General features: G+C 27.8%; 5 protein-coding genes across 6 annotated transcripts; 4 read left to right on the top strand and 1 right to left on the bottom strand.

Moving 5' to 3' along the window:
• Positions 1-3,707: 3,707 nt before the first annotated feature.
• On the top strand, positions 3,708-6,376 carry LOC132939714 (putative methyltransferase C9orf114 homolog). Its single transcript, XM_061007044.1, has 3 exons — positions 3,708-4,205; positions 4,271-4,503; positions 5,771-6,376. The coding sequence occupies exons 1-3, from the start codon at positions 3,840-3,842 to the stop codon at positions 6,321-6,323; spliced, it is 1,152 nt and encodes a 383-aa protein (XP_060863027.1). The 5' UTR covers positions 3,708-3,839; the 3' UTR covers positions 6,324-6,376.
• Positions 6,377-9,878: 3,502 nt separating this feature from the next.
• On the bottom strand, positions 9,879-14,486 carry LOC132939199 (uncharacterized). The gene is made up of 4 exons (XM_061006256.1): positions 14,077-14,486; positions 13,498-13,998; positions 12,756-12,901; positions 9,879-12,657 (listed from the first exon to the last, which is right to left on the bottom strand). Exons 1-4 carry the CDS (start codon positions 14,182-14,184, stop codon positions 12,510-12,512), a joined length of 903 nt encoding a protein of 300 aa, XP_060862239.1. The 5' UTR covers positions 14,185-14,486; the 3' UTR covers positions 9,879-12,509.
• A 251-nt stretch (positions 14,487-14,737) lies between these two features.
• On the top strand, positions 14,738-18,167 carry LOC132939200 (probable ribosome biogenesis protein RLP24). 2 transcript variants are annotated; one of them, XM_061006258.1, is made up of 5 exons: positions 14,738-15,093; positions 15,150-15,309; positions 15,391-15,577; positions 15,723-15,872; positions 17,993-18,167. In XM_061006258.1, the coding sequence occupies exons 2-5, from the start codon at positions 15,229-15,231 to the stop codon at positions 18,118-18,120; spliced, it is 546 nt and encodes a 181-aa protein (XP_060862241.1). In that variant the 5' UTR covers positions 14,738-15,093; positions 15,150-15,228; the 3' UTR covers positions 18,121-18,167. The 2 variants fall into 2 exon arrangements, with proteins under 2 accessions (XP_060862241.1, XP_060862240.1); XM_061006257.1 differs by having other exon boundaries at positions 14,745-15,309.
• Positions 18,168-19,638: 1,471 nt separating this feature from the next.
• On the top strand, positions 19,639-20,680 carry LOC132938694 (succinate dehydrogenase assembly factor 2-B, mitochondrial-like). Its single transcript, XM_061005680.1, has 2 exons — positions 19,639-19,847; positions 19,947-20,680. Exons 1-2 carry the CDS (start codon positions 19,806-19,808, stop codon positions 20,283-20,285), a joined length of 381 nt encoding a protein of 126 aa, XP_060861663.1. The 5' UTR covers positions 19,639-19,805; the 3' UTR covers positions 20,286-20,680.
• A 2,348-nt stretch (positions 20,681-23,028) lies between these two features.
• LOC132938754 (NADH dehydrogenase [ubiquinone] 1 beta subcomplex subunit 4) lies at positions 23,029-23,864 on the top strand. Its single transcript, XM_061005774.1, has 3 exons — positions 23,029-23,300; positions 23,362-23,505; positions 23,581-23,864. The coding sequence occupies exons 1-3, from the start codon at positions 23,157-23,159 to the stop codon at positions 23,647-23,649; spliced, it is 357 nt and encodes a 118-aa protein (XP_060861757.1). The 5' UTR covers positions 23,029-23,156; the 3' UTR covers positions 23,650-23,864.
• Positions 23,865-25,586: the final 1,722 nt, after the last annotated feature.

The raw sequence follows: 25,586 nt of genomic DNA, 5'->3' as shown, positions 1-25,586 counted from the left end.
AAGACATAAGCGCCAAAATGAGATAAGAAAAGAAAGAGTTGTATCCACGGTTTAAGTCTATCAGAACAATTTATTATTGAGAATTTTTTATAAGATCGAAAAAATCAACTGATTATTCAAACTATATTTACGAGTATTTTATGGATACCTATTATATTTTAACAATTTATATCAAAAAAATCAACCTATTTATTAAAATTATAATTTATTAAAATTATAATTTATTAATATCTATTATATTTATTGGCAAATTTTTATAAGATCGACATTTTTAATTAACTACCTCTATACTTATATAAAATATTAATCTTATTATTATTATATAATTTTAGATTGGCGCTTATGAGTTATGACCTAAACATTTTAGCGCAAATGATATGCCATTTTTGTACCTTTGGCGCTTATGTCATATACCCATAGATAATATGTATTATCTATGCATACAGCCGAACAATCACCTATGTAGTTAAATCACCAGTAACACTGCAAACCTATACAAAAAAGCTAATAAGTCAAATTGACAATATTGTCAATTCATACATTCCACAGTCCGTGATACATTAACATTAATGCTTCGTTCCCATTCCTATAAAAAATATTTTATAAATCATTTGACGTGCATTTAGTTATAATAGTCTAAAAAAAATTAATTAATGATAGTCGAAGTTGAATCGAAGTATGAAATGTATGAGTTGATATTTTATTTTCAATGTCCGATAATTACCTCTACAACTTGTGATATTTTAATTTTCGAATTTGAATTATTAAGTTAAGTAGGCAATTAAAATTCGAAAATTTACTTTTAAACAGGCACAGATTAACTCCTCTTCTACAATATTGATAATATAGGTATTTTTACTCTCAAGCCAATAAACCAATAAACCATATTATTGGAAATACAAAAATTAATTTGCAATTTTTGGTACTATTAATATTTGATACCTTCCTCTTAATATTTTTTTGAATTTCTTAATTAATTAATATTTTTTTATTTTTTTCCGGGATTCAGTTAGACTGCATGGTTTATGATGGTATATTTGGGAAAACATAATTTTCCAGAAAATAAATAAACCGAACGTTAGTAATCCATAAATTGAATTTTACAGAAAAATAAAATAAGCAATGACGCAAAATAAAACTATAGAAAACAAAATAACTGAACATTTACGTCCCAGAATTGTTTTCATATTGAAAATAAAATTAACATAAAATATGTATACAGCATATAGACCAAGAATAAGGAGATCAAACTCCTACGGCCGCCTGCATGAAAAGAACGTAGGTACCGAAATGAGTCGCGCGATTAAAAGTTCCTACACGACTATTGAAAATGAAGGTTATATAATAGCATATTTTTTAATAATCTCTTCTTTAGAATGATGAATGATTTTGTCCTTTTAACCTTTTTTTTTTTATTTATTCATTTAAGTAATTTACAATCTATACAACATTATGTACAATGAGCAAATAGGATATTTAATATAATATAAAGTAGCAGAATTTAACATTTGTGGGCAGGCACTCAGCAGCGCCACCCGACCGAGTACATTTTAGATGTCGTAGTTTTTTTTTTTTTTATTTTAGTAGGTCTCTAGGCCACTGTTTTTTGAGTCTTTTAATTACATTGCCAGGAAGTGAGGGGGAAGAAAGTTTCTTTATTAATGGATTACTGTGAGAGTTTAAGTTGGAGTGAAATTTAGAGTAATGGGCTTTTGCTAATTGATTGAGTGAAGGAATTTTTAGGTCTTTGTGAAGATTATTGTTTGTGAAATACCAAGGAGAAGATATTTTTAATCGTGGGCAGATAGATTGAAAAGCTTGAAGCGTGTTGGTGTTAGAGGGCTTTGCAAAGCCCCATAACTGGATACCATATGTCCAAGCTGGTCGAATTATTGATTTGTATATAGTAAGTTTATTGGAAAGGGAAAGTTTGGATTTTAAGAGTGGTCTGAGGATATGAAGTCTAGAGTTAACAGTTTTACGTTTAAATTTTATGTGTGGGCTCCAGGTTAAGCGTTTGTCGAGAGTTAGCCCAAGGTATTTAACATCGTTTGCCTTAGAAATTGTTATATTGTTTAACGTAACAGGTGGAGAATCGAGATTACGTAGTGAAAAAGTTACTTGAACAGATTTAGTTTCGTTTAATTTGATTTTCCATCTGTTTGCCCACAAGCTGATCATAATTAAATGGTTTTGGATCATTTCACTGGCTGTGACGTGGCTTTCGTGGGAGGCGGTTATTAGCCTTTTAACCTATTTAAAAAAATCCAAATCATTTTTTAGAAAATAATATTTGCGAACATTTCAACCAGTTACCAATTTCATACAATACATTTATTTATCGGAAGGCTTATTGAAAATTGTATGCTGCAGGAATCGATAATTGAACCATTAGGCATTAAGTATCTACTAATTTTAATTTCAACGGGACTAGGGACTATACAAAATAAAATTACATACCTACAATGACCAAGCTCATTGATGTAATATATAACATTATAAATATGGCAAATTGGCAAGTATGCTAATTTCCTAATATTAATAATCGTCAAATTAAATAATAAAATATGATATCAAATACAACTAATAATTTTTTTCAATTTTGGAGAGAATCTAAATCGTGGATAAATATAATTTATTTTGTTCCCAAGGTATACCTTACTGGCGCAACAAGAGAAAATTGTTGTAACTAAATACTAATTAAACCAACCTGACCAATATTATCAAGAATAATAAAGTCGGACACACAGATAGTTTGGTTCAAATTTCAAGTTTATACCACTACGAGAGGAGCACCAAAAAAACATTGCATTTTTTTCTTTACAACATTTTTTTTAACCCCCATACATAAGACATATTAATGTAATAATGTCAACTACACATTTATGAATCCACATTTATGGTATAGTAAAATATTGAGCTGTGAAGAAAAAAATTTAAAGTAATTATAATTAATAAATTAATTTAATTAATTAATAATTTGTACTGATTTTGGTGATTTTAATGATTTTAATGTTTGCCAACAGCCTTTTTTTGGAGCATACCATAGTTAGATTATTAATTTAAGTGTATAAAAGATAGTTATAAGAAAAAAATATTTAGTTCTTGTAAATTAAACCTATACCAAATATTTCGATTAAAAGTATTAATGCATATTTTACTTAAGTTTAGAGGACCATAGTCTAGAAACTAGCTTACCGAAATTAATGATATGAGTACAAAAATTTTCAGAAAAAAAAGCTTTACCAGAATCCCATGGTGTATTTATTTAATAAATAATAATATTAAAATTATTATATAAAATAAATTTATTTAATAAATACACCTTGCCAGAATCCATTAAAAAATATAGTGATAACCATTTGAAAAAATAAAGTTGATTTTGCTATTGGTACACCTGTGTGTATACAACATTTTGATATTAGTATAAAAAAATTGCATGTTAAAAATAAAGAAACGTGTCTTTTAATTTTTTCCGAAATTACTAACCGATCTATAATCGTTAAAAAAAACCCCGCGTGCAATGACATAAGATACACTGTATAATCACAGAATATATTTCATATATTCTGTGGTATAATAGTCTCCAGTCTCCACCATGATATCACAGAATAGATAAATAGCTGATGATATCACAGAATATTCTGTGATACCACGGTCTTATATAAGACCGTGTGTGATACCATGAGCAGCTCCACGGTATGTTGTATTGATAAGAATAACACGTGACGATCGTCAATCATTTGAAACAACTCCCGAGTCTCCAAAATCCAAATACATAAAATTAATTTGCTTAATGTTTATACCAAGTTTGGTTGAAGAAATTTTGAAGACTTGAAATGGCATCGTTTGAAATTGAAAACAATGATAATAATAAAAAGCGTAAAACCAAAAATGTGGAAAAGAGTAAAAAAAAAAAAAAACTTCCAGAAGTTGTCGAAATAAATGAAGGTTTAGAAACTGAGCATGAAATTAAAATTAAAAAAACAGATCCGGAAAAAGTAAAGGTAAAAATAGACGATAGTATTGATACTTCTAAAACCATTGAAATCAGTGACAAAGTTAAACCTTCAAAAGTAAGACAGTTGCCTACTGTCACCATAGCCGTGCCAGGGTCCATTTTAGATAATGCGCAGTCTCCAGAATTCAGAACATACCTGGCTGGACAAATTGCAAGAGCTGCGTGTATTTACAAAATTGATGAGGTTTGTTTCATTGAATTTTTATTAATTTATCGTTAAACATTTTCTTACTTGTTATTTTTTATTAGATCGTAGTTTTTGATGATGTGGGCGAACAGACTAATGTGATGATATCCAACAAGAAAACCGAAGGTGGTTCAAAAACTTGTAAACAATTGGCAATAATCTTACAATACTTGGAATGCCCTCAATATTTGAGAAGAATATTATTTCCAATTCACAACTTTTTAAAATACACTGGAGTATTGAATCCGCTAGATGCACCACATCATTTTAGACAAGAAGACAATGTCCCATTTCGGTATGTTTTGTTTAATAATAATTAATAGGTATTCTATAAATAATGTAAGCCTAGGTATATAGTTCTGTTAGTAAATTTAAAAATTAAAGCTATCAAATGTTAAAAATAAACCAAATCCACCAATTTGTGTAGATTTCATTTCATCAATTATTATGAATTACACTCCAAATCATAGATAACTATCGGCCAACTTAGTAGACTATTAAATAAGATAATTTTAATGCCAATTCAATATTTGAATATTTAGAAAAATAACAGTGCTAAAATGCGAGGCTGAGCATTATTGTGTTAAAAAGTTAAAGTTAAGTCTGAAGTTGACAAAATTCATAAGTTCACGAAAATTGGCAAATTATTTCGAGTTAAAAATTAATAAAAAAATGTTATATTTATAACTAAGTTTTAAAAATATAATACAAGATTCCCCTTAGGTTTTAAACAAAAAAAGTTTACCGGAAAGTCAAATTAATTTTTTATGAACTTTTGAAGTTAGACATTGGATATTTACCCATAAATTAACAATTCAACGATTGTCGTTGTTCAATAACGTAGATATTTGAAATATTCATCAAATGTTTATTTTACCATTTTCTATACATGATAAAACTTTCAAAATATTTTGATTCGTTTTAAGTTATTAATAGACATTTTCATTTTTTTAGATTTTTACTCTATAATAATGTCAATAAAATTGTATTCATTGGGCCAAAAAGCTTGACTATTTAATACAAGGTTCCTTATTAGTTGTTATAATGGCAGTTGATAAATATTCAAGATCCATAGGCACAAATTTTTGTTATAAGTATTTTAAGTTCAAATTTTGACAACATTCATCAAAATACCAACAATTTTCAAATTTATTGTAATTAAAAAATTATAAAATGGTCAATTTGTATAGCTAAGGATTGAATATTTAAAATAAGAATTCTCATAAATAATTCATACTGTAACCAAAATAACTAAAAATGTATAAACAGATTTATTTTTTACAGACATTTTTCGATATTAATTTAACTAATGAGTGCTAAAATGTAGCTAAAAAGCACAATAGCTAAAATACAATCATAATCAGTCATATCATTTTATAAATAGTTTACCTACGTTATTTTAGAATAAGTTAATTTGTTGATATTTTCTTAAAAAATCATAAGTTCAATTTTATTTAATCTGAAATTTTTACTAGACAAACTTTTACTTCCTACATATTTCTGTAAATAATTATTATATATTTTAAAAGGAATATTAAAAGTATTGTTATTTTAATTTTCAGAGAAGGTGTGGTGTCAACACTTCCACCAAAAAAAGGTAAAGGCTGTAATGTCGATGTTGGTCTTAGAAAACATGTGCTAGTTGATAAATGTCTTCAACCGTATGTACGAGTTACTGTTAAACTAATTCCAAATTCAGATGATTCTAAACGTCAAAAAGGTATTGTTGTAGCCCCAAGTACACCCAAAAATGAATCTGGTATTTACTGGGGTTACACAGTAAGGAATGCTGAATCAATAAATGAAGTATTTACCAAGTGCCCGTATCCTGGAGGATATGATTTAAAAATTGGTACATCTGATAAAGGTGTTGATATTGATCAAACAGATCATACTCAACTTGGTAGTTTTAAGCATGCATTGATATGTTTTGGAGGAGTTCATGGACTTGAAGCTGCATTAGAAGCTGATCAAAGCATTGATGAAGAAAATCCATCTACTTTATTCAACGTTTATTTAAATACATGTCCAAACCAAGGTTCTAGAACTATTAGAACTGAAGAAGCTGTTTTTATTACATTAGCAGAATTACGTTCAAAAATGAAACTTTCATAAATGTTTATTTAATTTGATTTTATAAACTTTTAATAAATGTATGGTTTTCTTTACATTCTTTTAAAGTACTTATAACTAATTGTAATGTTTAATAATACAGTGCTACAACATAGGGGGGGTTACTCCATTGGTATTTTTTTATTATATGTATAGATTTATAAAAATAAATAAAATTTAAAAAACATTTTCATATATACAGATTATAACAGGAAGACCTGAAAAATGAAATAACTTTCGTTTTAATCAATATTTTTAGTTTTTTTTATATATATAATTTATTTACACTTACGCTACTTGTATAATATAACATTTTTATTTTTTAATACTGAAAATTTAAAATTTAAAATCTGTTGTAAATTTTTTTGAAAAATTCAAACAATTTTTTTTAAATCTTACTATTTTTGTTAAACTAAGTTAATCCAGTTGTAAAAAAATCATTTTGAATTCAAAATGTAAAAACTTTTTTAAAATATTTTATAACCATTTTTTAACTACTTGACTTAGATAAATGTTTTTACAATCAAAAGTTTTCTAAAAACCAGATTGACAAATTGGCTATTTTTGAAATTTAAAAAAAATTGATTCATATTTTAATATTTTTATTTTCAGTATTAAAAAATAAAAAATTGTATATTATGTATTATGTAGCTTTAACGTCAATAAATTACATATTATATAAAAAGTAAATTTAAAAATATTGATCAGTACAAAAGTTATTTAATTTATCTGGTCTTCCTGTTACACCTGTATAAATAAAATATTTTTAATACAACCCCTCCCATTGAAAATATCTGTGTACACCACTGCTACGATATCATGGTAAAATGTCACGGAATAAAGGGTATAAGATCACTAATTAGCTACTTCTTTCTCAAGAAAAGATGTCAAATTTAACAACAACCAACAATTTTTCTTATCTTGTAGCTAAATATAGTATAACTTATTAGCATATGAAGCCACTATATACTTTAGTTTTGTCTTCAGGGGTTGGTCATGGAACCACGTAACATCAACAGTGCGTTAAAATCTTAAGATAATGTGTGATATAGTAATTTTGAATATTTTTATAATGGCAAAATAAGGATGTCATAATTATTATTATTATAACAGATAAACTGTATCAATTTTTTTGACACATTTATGTTATTTGTTAGTCTGACACTTTGGCCATCATAACAGGCTTACTTATTCACTACTAAATACTAAATTAACATTCTAATAAGTAGTTTCTGGGTATTAAAATGTTTGTACTAAGGATAATAATTATAAAACATGGATTTCAAAAATATAAGGTATATGTAAAATTAGATGTAGTATTCATTATACTTGGATCATTTTTACAAATTATTTATATTGTGATCAATAGTTATTACAGTACAGGTTTAGTTGACGCCCGCTAAAAAAGTATTCTCCCGCCACTTAGGTTAAGTTGAAATCTGCCAGTTCAGTGGCGCACACTGGAGGGTTCAAGGGTAGCAGCTGATACCCCTGATTTTTATTGTGGGTGGGTGGGTGTCCCCATGCCCCCAAAATATCCACAAAGTAACAATTCTTCTATGTATAAAAATATTGAAAATAAACTATTATATAATATATATGCTATAGCCATCAAACTAAAAGCTAATAAGAGGTAAGTAGGTATAACTGACTAAATACTAATGAGTATTTTATTATCTATAACATCACAGAATAGATTCGCGTGTTCAGCCCCGGCTCAAGGGGTAGGCGACATAGCTAGGGCGGCATTTTCAAAACACTGATAATATTATATTGTTAGGGGCGGCAACATTTAATTTTGCCTGGTTCACTATTTTTGTTTGAGCCGGTCCTGCGCATGTTTTCACGCCTTCACGGTGTTACAGAATACAATCAAATCGGTATTCGGGATAGGCATTCCTATTATACAGTGCGAATACGTCGGAATATTTAATAATAAAATAATTTGTTTGAGGCTTTGTGCTAATGTATAAAGATGAACGATTTATCAAAATTATGTTATAAAATATTTTAAATATTAATTTTATAATATATAAATTAATTATTAAATCAATGATTCGTGTAATCGTGTAAATGTCTGGATTATATTTCTATTTTCGACGAACAACATAATACATTGTAAATTCATAATACGAGCATCTTCCATCACCGTTCTGACTTCTGATTATAAACGATAATGACGTGCGGCGTATATTATAGGCCTTCCGCCGCCTTAAGCACCATAAGCTCTGTAAGTCCGAATCATCGTGTAGCGACGATCGACCTATTATTCTAAAAATACACGGATAGTGTATACTATAGAATATACAGGTATACAGACAGCCCTGGCTATGAAATTTGGATTTAAACTGGATTTATATGTAATTCACAATAATAATTTTGTATTTCGTATATCGATGGGACGATGACATATTATGCCATACACAGAACGTACAATTTGCCATTCACACAGCTAGCACAGCTACGTTATTAGTCATTACAAATCACAATTCACTGTGTTATAGTGTTGTGAGCTATTGTTTTTCATTATTAATTATTATAGTGGCATAGTGCACAATTATAATATTTTTGATTTCCTACAAAATGTCGAATTCAAATTTCAAATATTGGTTTAGACTTGTTGTGTTCATGTGGTAAAAAAAAGTTGAACTTAAATAAAACGAAAGGTAAACGAAATATAACAAGGTTCCGTATATACAATTCTACTTAAGGGGGTGTGGGGGCGAAGTCCTCGCGGGTCTGTTTTTGAAAGTGACTTGGTGGGTGGGTGGTATTTTTCCATTCAATATGCTACCTCTGTTTATTTTTGAGTGTGCGCCACTGCTGCCACTTATCTCTCCTATTTTTGATGTTCTAATCGTACCATTTATACATAATAGTTTATATATTTCAAATTAAAATAATTATTTCAACTACAATAATAATAATAAAATAATAAACACAAAAGTGCTTTAATAATATTTTAATCAATTATGAGATCAAACAAAAAAATTCAATACATTTTAAATTCTGAACAGAGTGATTTTTAATAATTTTTCAATTTATTTATTATGATACACGTTAGATAGTATTGGTAGAAGTTCCGGAACACTTATTCAAGAAAAAAGCAAAAAAATTAATTTGGGACTGAAAGGGGTTTAACCCTAATCCTAACCCAAATTCCAAAAATGAATCTAAAATAACTTTTATAGCCTTCGCAGTTGGACTGTTCCAGTTGTTTTATTTTTGTAAATAGTATTGTAATATTGTATTCTTTGTTTTCACGGTAATAATTACGGTGTGGAATTGAAAATTTTTTAAAAATAACAAATATATAACTCGAGGCCCGAACATAAAATTTTTAGAGGGCCTGGGTGAGTATGGCCACTTACCCGCCCTGCCAGTCCGCCCCTGCACATCGATGTAAAATCAATACAATTCATCACTCCGTTCAGAATCTAAAACGTATTGAATTTTTTTGTTTGATCTCAAAATTGATGAAACTATTAAAATATTATTAAAGCACTTATGTGTTTATTATTTTATTATTATAATTGTTAAAATAATTATTTTAATTTTAAATGAAAAAAATTTAATTTGGGACTGAAAGGGTTAAACAATAATAGTAATTAGTATTAAAAATAGTATTTAAATTAAAAACATTACATTTTTTTTTTGAAATTTGATATTCTGAGTTGAATGATGAATATATTGATTTTACAATGATGTGTTTTTTTATTTTTTATTTTTGTGTCTGTGTCAACGATTAGTAGTCGAAATAATGCTTCGATTTTCAACTTCAGTATCTTGTTCGATGGGAAAGTGAATCTAGTTTTAGTACTTATGGGAGGTCAAAATTTTAAATTCCCAATAGCTTTCAAAAGCACCCGGAAAAACATAATAAAAATGAAGGAAAAATGTTTTTTTACGCAAAATCGGTTTTTGGCTTTTGGTGTAACTCTAAAACAAATGATCGTAAATACATGACATTTTCACTGAATGTTTAAGTTAGCCTTTTCTATACATGAAAAAATTTTTAAAATATTTTGATTATGTTTTGAGCTGTTTACGAATAAACTCAGTTTCCATTTTTTTTTCAATGAATGTCAATAAAACTTTAATTGTTGGATGAAAAAGTTTGAAAATTTCATACAAAACTCCTACTATATTGTTACAATGACGTTTGAAAAATATTAATAATCCTTAGTCCAGGCCCGGCTCAAGGAGTAGGCGACATAGGCCCATGCGTCATAGGGCGGCACTTAAGCTGCACATTAGTAAGAGGGCGGCATTTTTAAAATACTGATAATATTCTATTGTTAAAGGCGGCAAAATTTGATTTTGCCTAGTCCACTATTTTCCCTTGAGCCGGTCTTGCCTTAGTCGCAGTTTTTTTTTATAAGCATTTAAAGTTCAAATATTGACAAAATACGGGGAAAAACACGAAAATTAGCAAATTATTGTGGGTTAGAAATTCATAAAAATTTTTCTTTTTAAATCTAAGATTTTAAAATGTAATACAAAATTCTTAATAAGTATGTCTATCTTTATCAAAAAAATAATATCTACAAGAAAATCAAATTAAATTTTTATGAGCGTTTGAAATTATATATTTTTACAACATTGGATATTTACCCGATTTCCCATGTAGCGGTTTTCTTATTTTGTTGTAAATCAAAAACAAACCATTGTAGATGCATGACAATTTGACTGAATGTTTATATTTTCATTTACTATTTACCATAAAATGTTGACACTTTGAGCTGTTTACGGACATTGTCAGTTTTCAAGAAGATTTTTCCCGTTTTAATTTAGATATACCAAAATTCTCAAAAAAATATCTGCTGAATAATTAAAAGTGAAAAGGGGGGTTCCTATTTGAAAAAAGAAGTTTGTATTGTCACAGGATCATCTTTAAGTGGTACAAAAAAATTCAAGTATTCAAAAATATGGTCTCTACATGTATTTAAAAATTCCAAAATTCAGAATATGTATAACTTAAGCATAACAATAGGATGAGCATGCTTAAAAAATCATCCTGTATAGTGTAATATGCCTAATAAAGATTATTTACCTATGCTAATTTTGGTTATTCAAATTATTTTCCCAAGTTTGCAGAGTTAATATTTTTGACTAACAGCCGTGGACCTAAGTAGATATTGACTATAATTTATAATTAATACAATTAATATTTATTACTATAAGTATAATATATAAATTATATTATTAGATATATTCTAAACATTTATTATAACAAATTGACAAAATAGTATACACAATTAAAATCTAAAAGGTTTTTGATATTATAAAAATATTCTGTAATGATTGAAACAATGTATAAAAATAATTCTGAAATTACAATTTTAAAATTAAATGTTACAATTAATATGAATCTAATATATAATTATCTAAGTATGTGCTATGTAGTAATTAGTAGCTAAGTAACATAATGGTGTATGGCAAAAACATATTTTTAATAATAATAGAAGAGTTTATAATTATTTGAAAATTAAAAATGTATTCTTCATTATACTTGTATTATTTGTTGAATTTGGTTCTTATATTGTATATTATAATTAGGACTGGGATTTCATTGCACTGTGCATTGTTTATTTTTTTTTGTTTTAAAAGCATTTTATGGCATATAATACTAAAATCAGATTTTTTAAAAAAGTACCTTTGTAACTGGCTTACAAGGGTTTTACCCGATCGAATATTAGTAAAAATCGAGATTACGAGTGGCGATGGAAAATTAAATGGTAATAAGTCCTTTTTAAAAATTAACCATACTCAATATACAAGGTTAGAAATTGTTCAATCTTTGCAAATTTTTAAATAATTTAATTTAAAAATATTTTAGTTAAAAACTAGTTTAAAATAAAAAAAAATTAAATGCATTTTATAGGTACATTATTTTAAATTGTTGGGCATAAAATTTTTCTTTGAGTATTATATTCCTAGCCCTAATTATAATATAAACCTTTTAATTTGTATTTAAAAACTCATATTAGATTATTTTAAGTAGTGTTAATAATATTAAATTATATTATATAACCCATCCAGTTCATCTTGGCCATCGACTGACGTCACAGTTACCAACACAGTTGGTATTACTTTACATTATAAGATAGTAATCGTAACGGTCGTCAATGGCCAAGATGAACTGAATGGAGTATAACTGACCTTATTTCTAAGGTCGGAAAATTTTTCTTAAATATTATTTTCAAGTTTGAATACTTTTTTCCTCAAACTATCAGCCATTTGTTTTCGAGCTACCCTGCAGTCAAAACAATAATTACTCTTGGGTCCACGTTGCCCTAGACGTATTTCAACATAACCCTTGCATGTAATAGACCGTCTAGAAACATATATAGGTAAGATACGTTATTTAACAACTAATATTATTTCTATATGTAAATTAGAAAAACAATAAATTTTATACATCACATTTTTTACCTGGTAATGTTATTTTCTGTTGTCATTATTCCTTTACATTCTATTAAAGAATGTATATATTTCAATAACTTATTTGTTTCATTCATGCTCAATAAAATTGTATTAATAATGTGATCAAATAAAATTTCAATACCACTAAAAAAAATCTGTCAACATTTAATGAATATAGAATTAGAATAATATGAATTTAATATGGAATAACATTTTAGATTTGCAGGGATGTATTGGTAAATAATATTTTGAGTAAAAGCTATATTTTCCTAAAATATATATCAAAAATGTTTTCCCTTGTGCTAGAAAATCAATTAAAAAACATACTTTTGTAACTTACTCTTTAGTTCTCTAACAATATAAAAAAACACGAATAATTTACAAATTATCCATACTTATCGTAACTTGTCTTATAATATAAATATAACTGTATCCACTATCCACTGAAAATATTTTCAGCAGTCGAAGTATTTCAAAGACCTCTATATGTATGATTACATTATATGGTACTCGAGCGGTGTAGGGATGGTACAGACTACAGAGTAACCAAATAGAATTTACAAAGAAAAAATACAAATAATAAAATAATATATTCATTGCCATATACTTATAAAATTAATATTTTTTTCATGTGTACAAATTTTTTTTAAAAATATTGTTATGAATATAAGCCATATACGCTCCAATACACCCCTGCAGATATGTGCATAAAAGTTTTTTTAACTTTATTTTTGACTAAATAATTGATTACTTTTACTATTAAGTCATTTGAAATTGTTATTCTTTTTGAAGATCCACGATTCCATCTCACAAGCTCTACTTCATCATCTTTTAATTCAAACATCCATTGACTATCAGGTTTTTCTAATTGATTAAGGTTTTCTTTTAAATACTGAAAAGAAAATTGTTGGTTGGTTTTTTCAGAGCATTGCATTTCACTCGTATCAGAACGTGCTGGAATTAGTTTAGATTTATTTTTTTCAATGAATAACCTTTCTGTAGGAGGTTTTCTCTTATTGTTATGTTTTGTTGAATTTAATGGTTGGTTAGGAAATATACATGGAACTGCTCCTGTTCTTAATAAAGGTCTAATTCTTTTTATTATATTGACTGTTCCATCCAATAAAGTAGTCTCGTCATATATTAGAACATCATTCTCTTCAAAATGCAATTCACATACATAAGAATTTTCTGAGAGAACCTTATCTTTTCGGGGTATAGCTTTAGCCCATTTTGCAAAAAGCTCTGAATTCTAGATAAAATGTGTAACAAACATTTAAATAGGAAAATGTTTTTTCATAAATAACATAAAATTATTTTTATTTCTTACTTTGGGTGGTTTAAATAAACTTTTATTTCTTAACCCACTTGCTTTTTGTTGTTTGACATACTGAGTGTTACCAGTAGTACACTTTGGTACAAAACAATACTTAACCATTTTTATAATGTATTATATGAAAGGCATCTCGTACTAGTAACTAGCAATATATTATATATTATATTTTTTTATTTTAATACTCAATTACTCAAAGCAAAATTATGAAAAAAAAAATAAGCACAAACTAGTCACAAAGCAATAAGCATTGCAATTTGAAGCACAGTCTTAGATGATGAGGTGGGGCACTAGGGTCTGTTATATTATACAATATACTTATCTATGTTAGGGTCGTAGGGACCGGGAAAGGGAAACCATGACTAGGTAAACAACGAGTGCTTCACGTTCATAAAAAAGTAAAAAACACTAAACAGACATGATCGGATGATGCCATGACGCTAGATTACTGCATGCATTTATTTCTCCAGACTTAAAAGAAAAAATAATATCATGGATAAAAATGTTATTTCCACTACTATTTATTATTATAGGGCAGTAAAGTTCTTACAAGTTACAATGTTCGGTTAATAAAAGTTATTCGACACTTTTTGAATTCTGCCGGTAATAAAATCTATTATCAGTCGGTTAACTTTAACTGAACTTTACTGTTACTTTACTATTTCTGCAAAGTCTGGGGAAAATTGGTGTTTTGGTGATCATGCCCACGGTGATATAGATCATGTTCATAGAAAATATATCTACCACCACTGTAACGCTCAACAAGTTGGAGAAATGCTACGTCACATACATGCGTATGATACGCAGCGTATCACGATTCAGTATTCACGAGTTGCTGACATACCTATTTGTCATGACACATTGTGGTCATGTGACGACTGACGAGTGGTTAATAATTGGTTAGTGGTTATCACTTATCAGTTATCACTCTTCAAGCAATCAAGCTTCATGCACATGTCGATGTCGACTGTCGGCATTCACGCATTATATTTTCAATTTTGCACTAACATTGAAGTAGGTATTAAACAATTAATAAACATTAAGTTCTCTAACTAAACTACCTTCTGTAGTTCTGTCCTGTGTAGTGTGTAATTCATAGATTCACGTCGGACATATTAATAATTTAAATCAACTTCATATAACGATATAATGCGTATTGACACTTGCTATTTTTGTTCGTCCAAAATATACCCAGGACATGGAATGCATTTCGTAAGAAATGATTGTAAAGTACGTCGGATTTATAAAATATATAATTTTAATTTCGTACTCTATTAAAACACAATTATTCACGTCTTGATTATGATTTAGGTATTTAAATTTTGTCGCTCGAAATGTCACAGAGCATTCCAAAAGAAGAAGAACCCAAGGCGTGTACGATGGACTAAAGCATATCGCAAGGCTGTTGGTAAAGAATTAGCTGTTGATCCATCATTTGAAATTGAAAAAAGACGTAACATACCTATGAAATATGACAGAGAGTTTTGGCAAATGTCGAGTATGTAAACTACAATATTATACAGAGTTATGAATTCCCTAACTATAGTTTATAAATAACAGATATATATATTTATTAAATTGTGTTTGTTGTACAATGAACAAATTTTGTGTATAATTTAATATAATAATATTTGTTTGTGTAGTGGAAGCAATTAAAAAAGTCACTGAAATTCAAAAGAAGCGCCAATCTACCTATGTAATGCAACGATTACGTAAAGGACGTGAAGTTGAACAGCATAGAGATATCAGAGAAGTCCAAAGAGATATGTCACTGATTAGATCACCTGCTGCAGGTAATATAAAAACAAATAACAATCGTTTAAAATAAATTTCACTCTCGGATATTATGTATATTGACATGCACAATATGTCTATTCGGTAAATGGAATAAAAATCCCCAAACCAAATACTTATATAAAATTGTACATCATAAAATACTCATAACTCACTTTAAAATCAAAATATAATAAAAAGCCCACGATATTACCTAGATAATAATCTTACCTTTAAATTTTATAAGAGGTCAATTCACGTCAATTTTTAAACTAACATGATTTGCTGAGCGTACAATCTTTCTTATTTTATTTTTTAAATTTAACATAACTTATATATTTATGTATTAAATTACTGTGTAAGAGTTTTTGTGGATACAGTAAATTATTTACCGTTTCCACTTCATGAAATAGACAATTTTTCATGAATAGATCGATTTTGTATATGATTAGAATAAGCGCAAATAGGATTTGGGAGGGGGACCTTACTTTGATAATATTGAATAAGCTTAAAACAAAATATAAGAAATGTTTGGGGGGCTTAGCACCTAAAGTCCCCCCTATTTGCGCCTATGATGTTATATAATTTTCGATCAGACATCAAAATTATATTATAATAAATAAATATTATATATTTAAATATGTTTGACTATTAAAAGTATTCAACTGATACTTTAATTTTACAGTAAAATCTAGACGAATTTGTTACTTAGAGTCGTCAAAATTACATTCCACTAAATATAAATAATTGCAATGTTATTTCTTATAATTATAAAATTGATAACTGTAGTATTTTACATTAAATGCTTATGTTAAAAAATCACATATGTTAGAATTTATAAACAGGAATATGTTTAATTTTGAAAATATTAACTCATTTAAAACATTATATTAGTTTAATAAACTTCTCTGATATATTTGCCAAATTGAGATTCTACTTACTGTACTATTAATTATTATTACTAAAGGGTACTTACAAATAAATATTTATACAGCAATATCATATAATATAATATGTGCCTACCTTTTATTTATCGATATTATATAATAATATAATAATTTATTATCATTCAAATTTTATATTTTCTAATTATTATTAATTATTGTTTTTTTGATAGCTATATTCAACAGTTAGGTAGTTATAGCTTTAGGGTTTTTTTTCCTAGATTTGTCTATTCTAGGGAGTTGACTATTGTTTTGCATCACTGTCATTTATAAATAATGGATTAGGTTACCAATGGCAGTGATTAAATATCAAACTGTATTATTACCAATAGCAACAACTAATGGATTCATCAATGCATGTTATTTAACACCTATGATGCGTATTATATTGTTATGACCCCTAAAAAATGATAATTATTATATAATTACTGTGAATTTGAGACAATTTCTTCTTATAAAACCCTAAACTCAATAAGCTTTACTGCATATCATATAAATAAGCAGGATAAAAGATGCCATAATCTTCTGATTTATTTCTATTTTATTTAGTATTAATCACCAGTTAAATATTTGAAGCATAAGAATCTTATCTAAACAAAGGTAGTTTTGCCAAAAATAAAAAATATTTTTATTCTTTTATGTTCTATTTATTTTTTATTATATTTGGATTAGAGTATTTACTATAAGAAAATTGTTTGGATCACTCAAAAAACATTAAATTTTTACTTCTAACTTATCATTTTTATTTAATTTTAGATAACTAAAAAATTAGCATAATAATATAATAACATTGATTATAACTACTATAGTAGCTCACTGGCCGGTTTTTTGGTGGGACAAATTATTTACTCCCGGTAGATGGTGAGGCGACGTAACTACTAGCGATTACAACGTTACCCGACATTACTAACCACAAGCCCGCCCCCAATAACACATTAACACGGCTGCCTGTATTAGGAATCTTGGGTTAACATTGTAATCGCTAGTAGTCACATAGCCTCGCCATCTACCGGAAGTAAATATTTTGTGTCACCAAAAAACCGGCCAGTGAGCAATCTATTGTATTTATAATCAATGATAATATGTATTATTGTACATTTAGTTCAATGTGTTGGAGGAACTATAATAATCTTTCTAATGTAGATGTGTAATTGAACAATAATAATGTAATATTAAAAATGATTTGTTTATTTCAGGACTGAAACAACGTTTGTTAACTGAAGAAAAACTACTCGAAGAAGAACAAGAAAATGATGTAGAAATGATTAGTGCAGAAGACGAGAATAATATTGATCATAGTAAACTATCTTACATAAAAATTTAAAATATTTATAACTGTTTAATTGTAATATAATATGAATCTTTATAATATTCTTTTAATATGTGTTTTGTATCTGATGGCTAAGAGGCACTTTTCAGGAGTGTTTTTTTTACCACTAACTACTAATCAGCTTAAACCTGATCAGAGTAGCTTTTTTCAAGTCTGACATAAAACAGTACATTCTAAATCCATCTAACGAAACAGCCACAGTGTCCCAAAAGATTCTTGGTTAGTTGGATCTAGTGTTTATGCCTGTTATGTACTATCAAGAACAATCACAAGCAAGAAGGATATTCTCAGTTCCATACTATATCCCATGGTATAGGCAAACTAGACAAGGGGCACTCCATACACGTATTTTTTTTATTTTTGATATAATAACACATGGCTGTTCTGTGTTTCAAAAATAAACACAATGAATATTATTTGCAATGATAAATTACTAATTATTGTTTTTTGATTGATAGTTGGCAAAGACAGAGTCAAAAGTATCAATATTTTGCCAATTGTATTAGCTACTAACCTATTTATCTAATTAATGATGAAAACATTTGAATTCATCATGTAATTTATAAAATCTTTGTTCTTACATTTTTCAATATTATTGACATTTTTAAATTCTTAATATTCAAAAACAAATTTTGAAGAGTTGTTTCAAAATTCAAAATACTGGGAAAGGCATTTTCTTGTAAACTTGTTCTGTGGTGATAGCGGTGATGGTGAACGGATATCTATAATTGTTCAGTGATAATACTAGGGCAATATACCAAGCACAGATTAAGATATAATCCTACATTTTTATTCACCAAGATTCTCTACATCGTGGTAGATAGCCTAGATATTATAAGGTTACCATATAGGGTAACCATAGGAAATCGTGATTTTACACATTACGCATAGACCTATCAACTAAAATAATACTTAAGTTAATAGAGGTCTATGGTTTTAAATAACAAATCGAGAAGATGGAAGGTTGTGTCCTGTTTTTAATGATCGTGTGCCTTCTTGCATTGTGCGTTTTCATTATCTGTATTTTGTATATCAAAATGCAATACCCATAGGCGCAAATTTTTTTTTTTGGGGGGGGAACTCAAGCTCCCCTCCCCATAGGCCATATTGCTTAGTACCACAGAATGTAAAAATTTATACTAATTACTAGATCTTTAACTGGGGGGACTAAGTTCCCCCAAACCCCCTCTATTTGCCTCAATGGCAATACCAATGCTATGAATACTGTACGATACGTCGACACGTATATTTTAAATTTTAACAACAAGGTAACCACTGGGGATCTAGGTGATACGTCACCGCGACAGCTACCTAATATTCTTGGATCAGAATAGAACTATTCCATATTTCCATACTTGTACTCCATATTTTAAGTGGTTAGATCATAGAGTAACTCAATTATGGGTTAGACGGCCGTGGCCCGTGATAATCATAATTCATATTGATAAGCGATATCATATAATTTGCCACAGAATTAAAAAGTTATTCTGTGATTATGCCACCTTCAGAGTTCAGATAAGCATATCATAGACGGAAAACAATAATTTCAGTTTATTGCGTAAGGCTGTAAGCTGCGTCGCTACTACAAAATATACACCAAAAATAAACTAAATTATTAGAAAAATCGACGAACAATTAAACGATTGAGATTAATTTAAAAAACTCAAATATCAATCAACATGCTAAAAAGAACTGTTTATTTTTATAGATATTCCTTGATGGTTAGTATACTGATTCAATTGATAATTCACATTTTATGAATACAAAAACATTAAACTAAATGTTTAGAATAAAAACAATTATTTATTTTATATTTACAGAGAAATTCTCCTTTAATGGGTATCAAGAACCGCTGTTATGCCCAAACTGGTGATACTAAAATATCTTCAGATTCTGAACTAGATTTGATGAGAAGCCGCCTCATATATCAATCTAGAAAAAGGGGAATATTAGAAAATTGTATAATCTTTACTACATTTGCAGACAAATATTTAAAAACATTCAACTGTGAACAGTTACAAAAGTATGATGCATTGATTAACAGTAAATTTGACGAATGGGACTTATATGCTTGGTCTATTGGATCTAAACCAGCGCCACAAGAATTCGACAATGACATATTGAAGCTTTTGAAAAACCACGTACAAAAAAGATCATAATTTAAGTAGTATAAATATTATATATTAATATTATTACCTATTCATTTGATAGTATTCCAATTGTGATAGGATATTTTGTTGAATTAGAAACAAGTAAATAATAAGTTTTGCCTATGCTTTTGACTAATATCTTGTAATTCAATTATAAATTACATTGGTTTTTCCTTGAGCGATTACCAGATAACTATATCAAAAAAAACTATATAATGTAATATTGTAACGTATACTTATTATTTACTACGAGTATTAATAATTTGTCTTGAAGGTTGACGATGCAATCAACAAAAATGTATATTTTTTTATTATATACCTAGACTATTCTTTAAAATTTGTTATTATAATTTATTTTGTTAACCAAATAATTGTTTCAGTACAATGTGTTTTAGATCTTAAAATCTTGTTACTTATTTTTTCTTAATTGACACATTTTTCCTGTAATCCTGTGTACTGAACTGCTAATTACTGTGGATGTAGTAACTTCATAAATACTATTATAGTACTTGGCATCCATAGGCGTGCACACCTCGGTTCCTGGTGTGCCTGACACCCCTGGCATTTTTTAATTACGGCCATAAAATTTAAGTCCCAGAGCTTAGGAGTCTTGTATTTCAACATGTTGTGTTACTAAAATAAAATGTATTTTTTTTTATATGTGGTAAATAAATAATATATCATGTTTCGTGATAAAAAAAATAATAAAACATAAAAGATTTTTAATTTGTGTGGAAATACTTATTATGTAATTAACAGCTATATAGATGTTATTGACTACAAAAGTACAAATAATAAATAAACATTGCAATTATCTTAGAATAGATATTGGATCCAAGGGAATATAGAACTTGGTACTATTATGGTTATTATATACCGCTGATTAAATATGTTCATGTCTTGTTAGAGGGCCCAAAAATATTGTAGGCTAGCTTCCCGAAATCCCGGTCTGTGCATGCTCATCCATACCTCAAAAATGCTTTAGTTTTGGGTAATTCACTAAAGTTTGAATTCATATGATTTGTTCCCAGATGGCTAGTTCCAAAATATAAAACTTAAATACATTTATAGGTAACCATGAGCCAATTTATGCAAGCAAAATTATGTATTTTATTTTGTAGTAATAAGTATTATAAAATTAAAGTTGCTGGATTACCAATCCATGGTTTTAATTCAGTCAATCAATTTTGGTTTTAGAGCCATGATCAAAAAGTAAAGACTAAAGTAGGGCATTGCTCTGCTGTACAGTAGGTGTAGAGTGTATTTCGTCACATTTATTTATGTGTTAAATTTGAATTAATTGATATATCATTATAATGTGAAAAGGAATTTTGAGCTAAGATAGTCAGCTTATATTACTAAGAATATCCTATGAAATATTTCTATTTCAATTATAATAATAAATTAATTTAAATATTAGTATTAAGAAATATCATAAGTTGAATTAATTTTTGCCAAAAAAATACATTTATTATACAATTAATCATAGACCTATAAATAACCTATACCGGGTGATTCTTTTATCAAACAACACTTATTATTTCAAAAAGTAGATTTTTTTACATAGTTTCAAGTCGCTTATAAAACAACGTTTTTATTAATAAATGATATTTTTAAAATATTTAAATATTTAATCCTTATAATTTTTTAAGTTTGATCGGCTTGATTTAATGAGCGGAGAAGTGGACAAACATTTCGCGGGGCAACCCCGTACCACTCCACTCCGCTCATCCTAACTTTAAATACTTATAACTTATAAACTACTCGCCCCAAATTCGATTTTCATGTATCAAAATATTAAGAAAAATTACTTAACCTTTAGGTCTATGCTGTTAGTAATATGAACTATTATTTGGTCCCAGCAGGCCCGGATTGAGCCGGGCGGGCTACCGGACAAAACCCGGTGGGCCGTTGAAAATTCGAAAGAGTTGGGCCGGCTTGAAGAAATTTTGAATCAGTGATTTGGGCCGGTCTAGGCGGATAGCCCGGTAAGTAATTTCTTCCAAATCCGGCGCTGGGTTCCAGCATGAATTATCTATTGACTTACGTTGCGACAGCACGGCCCATTTCGAAATATTGGAAAATGTTTGCACCAATGTTTAGTATGACTTTGCATGGCTAAAATTAAAATTTGCACGATATTAATGGCTGTCACAACGCAAGTAATTTCATCATTAGGTTGCTAAAATGTTTTTATTATCCAAGCAAATAATAAATTCAAGTTGTAATATGAAAGTACCTACAGTACCTATAGTATAATTTATTATGTTATAGATGCATCAGTTTCACAGAATATTTGTAATAGAAATTCTTATGCACTATAAAATTTCCGAAATATTGTGATTCTTTTTGAGCTATTTATAAATTATAGGCATAAAACAATATCAAGTTTTAATAGTTGTTTTAAATTGTTGTCGATAAAAAATTTTTCATTCTGTCAAAAAACTTGAATATGTAATATATCGGTCCTCATCATAAGTTTTTGTGAGTGGAAATTAAAAAAAAGTAGAGCGTATACTGTATTTCTTTATTTTACGTAGTAACTTGAAAAGCGTATGAAATGATTATGAACATAATATATAAATATATTAATAAATTATATATCAATACATATTAAATATAATTTCCCGCTTAAATAGTTTAAATTTCAAAATGTTTACATAATCTCATTACAATTTCAACGTTTAGAAATGTTCTATTCACAATGTTGGTCACAGTGTTCCAATTTTAAAGGTGATTTGATAAAAAAAAAAAGTCTACAACTGATTAAAGAATAGAATTTTATTTTTTCATCAACTTTAGTATATTCAATTTTTGCCTTTTTTATAGTTTCTATAAAAACAATTGATATTTTTTGGACGTAAAGTTAGGAAATTTGAAATGGCCCACGGGGCTCCTTACAAAACTATAACCGATCCCGAATTAATTCGGAAAAAAAATGAATTACGAAAGGCTATCTCTCTAGAATATATAAAACATACATCGAATCCATACCGAAACATAAAAATGGAAGGTGGAACCCTGGTATGTATCCATACAATACTTCTTAAATTATTATTAATATAGTATAATTATTTGTTTCTAGTTTGATGTCGGTATTCAAAGATATATGTCTCTGAAAGCAACGCAACATGAATTTTTCAGGCCTACACCCAAGACTTCACTTTTAGGTGTACTAATGATAGTAATACCATATTTTAGTCTGACTTATTTCATAAAGAAAGAACGTGTATGTATTAATTTAGATTTTTAGTTATTATTAGTTTTAATAAAAATATTTAAAAAAAATTATTTTCCATAAAAGGACCGTCGAGAAAATTTAATTCGTACTGGAGAAGTATCTTACAAGGACAGAGGATTCAAATTCGCCTAACAAGATTTACATTTATATGAACATTTTTAGTGTTATTTTGGTCACATTACCATTGTTGTATAGATTTATTAAAATAGAAATGCCTGTAATAAATAATTAACACAAAAATTGGATTTCAACTTCTATTATATATTCTTTTTTAATGTCTGTTATGATAATAATGTTAGAAATAGTTCTTCAAATTGAGTTCAATAAAATAATATATAGAAAAATAACTATAGTAATAATTATTTTAATAAATTATTTATTAAATATGCATGTATTATGAATACAATTAAATGACTCTCTTAGCAGTTCTTTGTTTAACAACAAGTATGACAATTAGTTGTAAAAATAAGGATGAGGAACTTCCTTCTACTGAATAGCTGGTTTTGAGTATACCTCGGTACTCTATAGTTGAGTAGGTCACTATAATAGATGATGTGTATAATTTAATTTCAATGATAAAGCACGTATGTACAACTGTATATAAAAAACAATTCTAGCAGAGGCTGTCTGTCGCCCTATATTTTTAAGGATATTTTTTGATATATTTATTTTTATTGATATTAGTAGCTAATTTATTCGTCTATTAGTAATATAATTGGTAGAATTAATTTTTGTCAAAAACAAATAGCACATATTAAACAAATAATATAAATATTATATTACTTCCTAGCTGTTATTAACATGAAAGTTATATGAATATTACCTAAACTCTGAAATAGGTACACTTAATTACAAATACCTGTCATTAAAATATATAGGTTTTTAACACTATCTAAATAATAATTATGAATAACTGAATTACGAGACCTGGATAAAGTCATTACTTTACATTTATCGACATTTAGCGTTACTTAATTTGTTTTTTTTACACCAAATTGATAAGCGATTTAAGTCGTTCTGTAACAATGCAGAATCTGTGGATGACTTTATTCCTCGAAATAATTTCAAATCATAAGCAAATAGTAGTTTTTCAGAGTCATTAAAATGTAAATCATTAATAAATAATATAAAAAACAATGGAGCTAAATGAGAACCTTGTGGAACGCCAGATGGAATATTGTATGGTTCCGAAATGAAGTTTTGAACAAGTAACAATCTGTTTTCTATCAGTGACATATGAAATAAGCCATGATAAAATTGGATCACAAATTCCAATAGACTGAAGTTTTTCAAAGAGAAGGGAATGATTTACTTTATCGAAAGCTTTAGAAAAATCAATATATATATTACGTCAACCTGGCAAAAGCAACAAGAATAAATGTTTGAATAATTAATAAATTAGTCGTTGTTGATTTTCACTTTATAAATCCATGTTGATCATCATTTACTACTGGTGCAAGTATTGGATAAATTTTTTTTTGATACTTAGGATTCAAATATTTTAGGATTAATAGAAATCAAGGAAATTGGCCGATAATTAAATATATTAGACAATTCATTTCCTTTTTTGATTGGTATAACATGGCTAATTTTCCAGTCTGAAGGAAAGTAACCTTAAGAAAGAGATAAATTAAATAAAAGTAATAACGGAACAGCCAAAACAAATTTGCATTCTATAAAGAAACAATTAGATATCATATCTGGACTTGGACTTGTTTTATTATTAATGATATCAAATTCATTCAGAACGTCGGTAATGCTCAGTGTATATGAATGTAGGTTAATATCAACTATAAACTATTTGAGATAGTGGACGATAATTGATTTGTAGATGTTGGCGTGATTAAATTATCTACATATACACTTGAAAAATAACTAGCAAAACAATTGACAATACCTTTACCACCACTTATTAAACTATTGTTATAAGATATTGTGTTTGGAAAGGATGAGTTTGATTTTTTTTTGACTAAAAAAATTCTAAAATAGTTTAGGATTAGAGTTTAAAGAAGATTGCATATTGTATGTTCTTGTTCATAGTAATTGAAAAACACAAAAAGGACATAGGT

This window comes from Metopolophium dirhodum, chromosome 2 (assembly GCF_019925205.1).
Source record: "Metopolophium dirhodum isolate CAU chromosome 2, ASM1992520v1, whole genome shotgun sequence".
Taxonomy (NCBI): Eukaryota; Metazoa; Arthropoda; class Insecta; order Hemiptera; family Aphididae; genus Metopolophium; species Metopolophium dirhodum.
The sequence above is the reverse complement of the archived record's forward strand: the minus strand, read 5'-3'. Positions and strand labels throughout refer to the sequence as shown.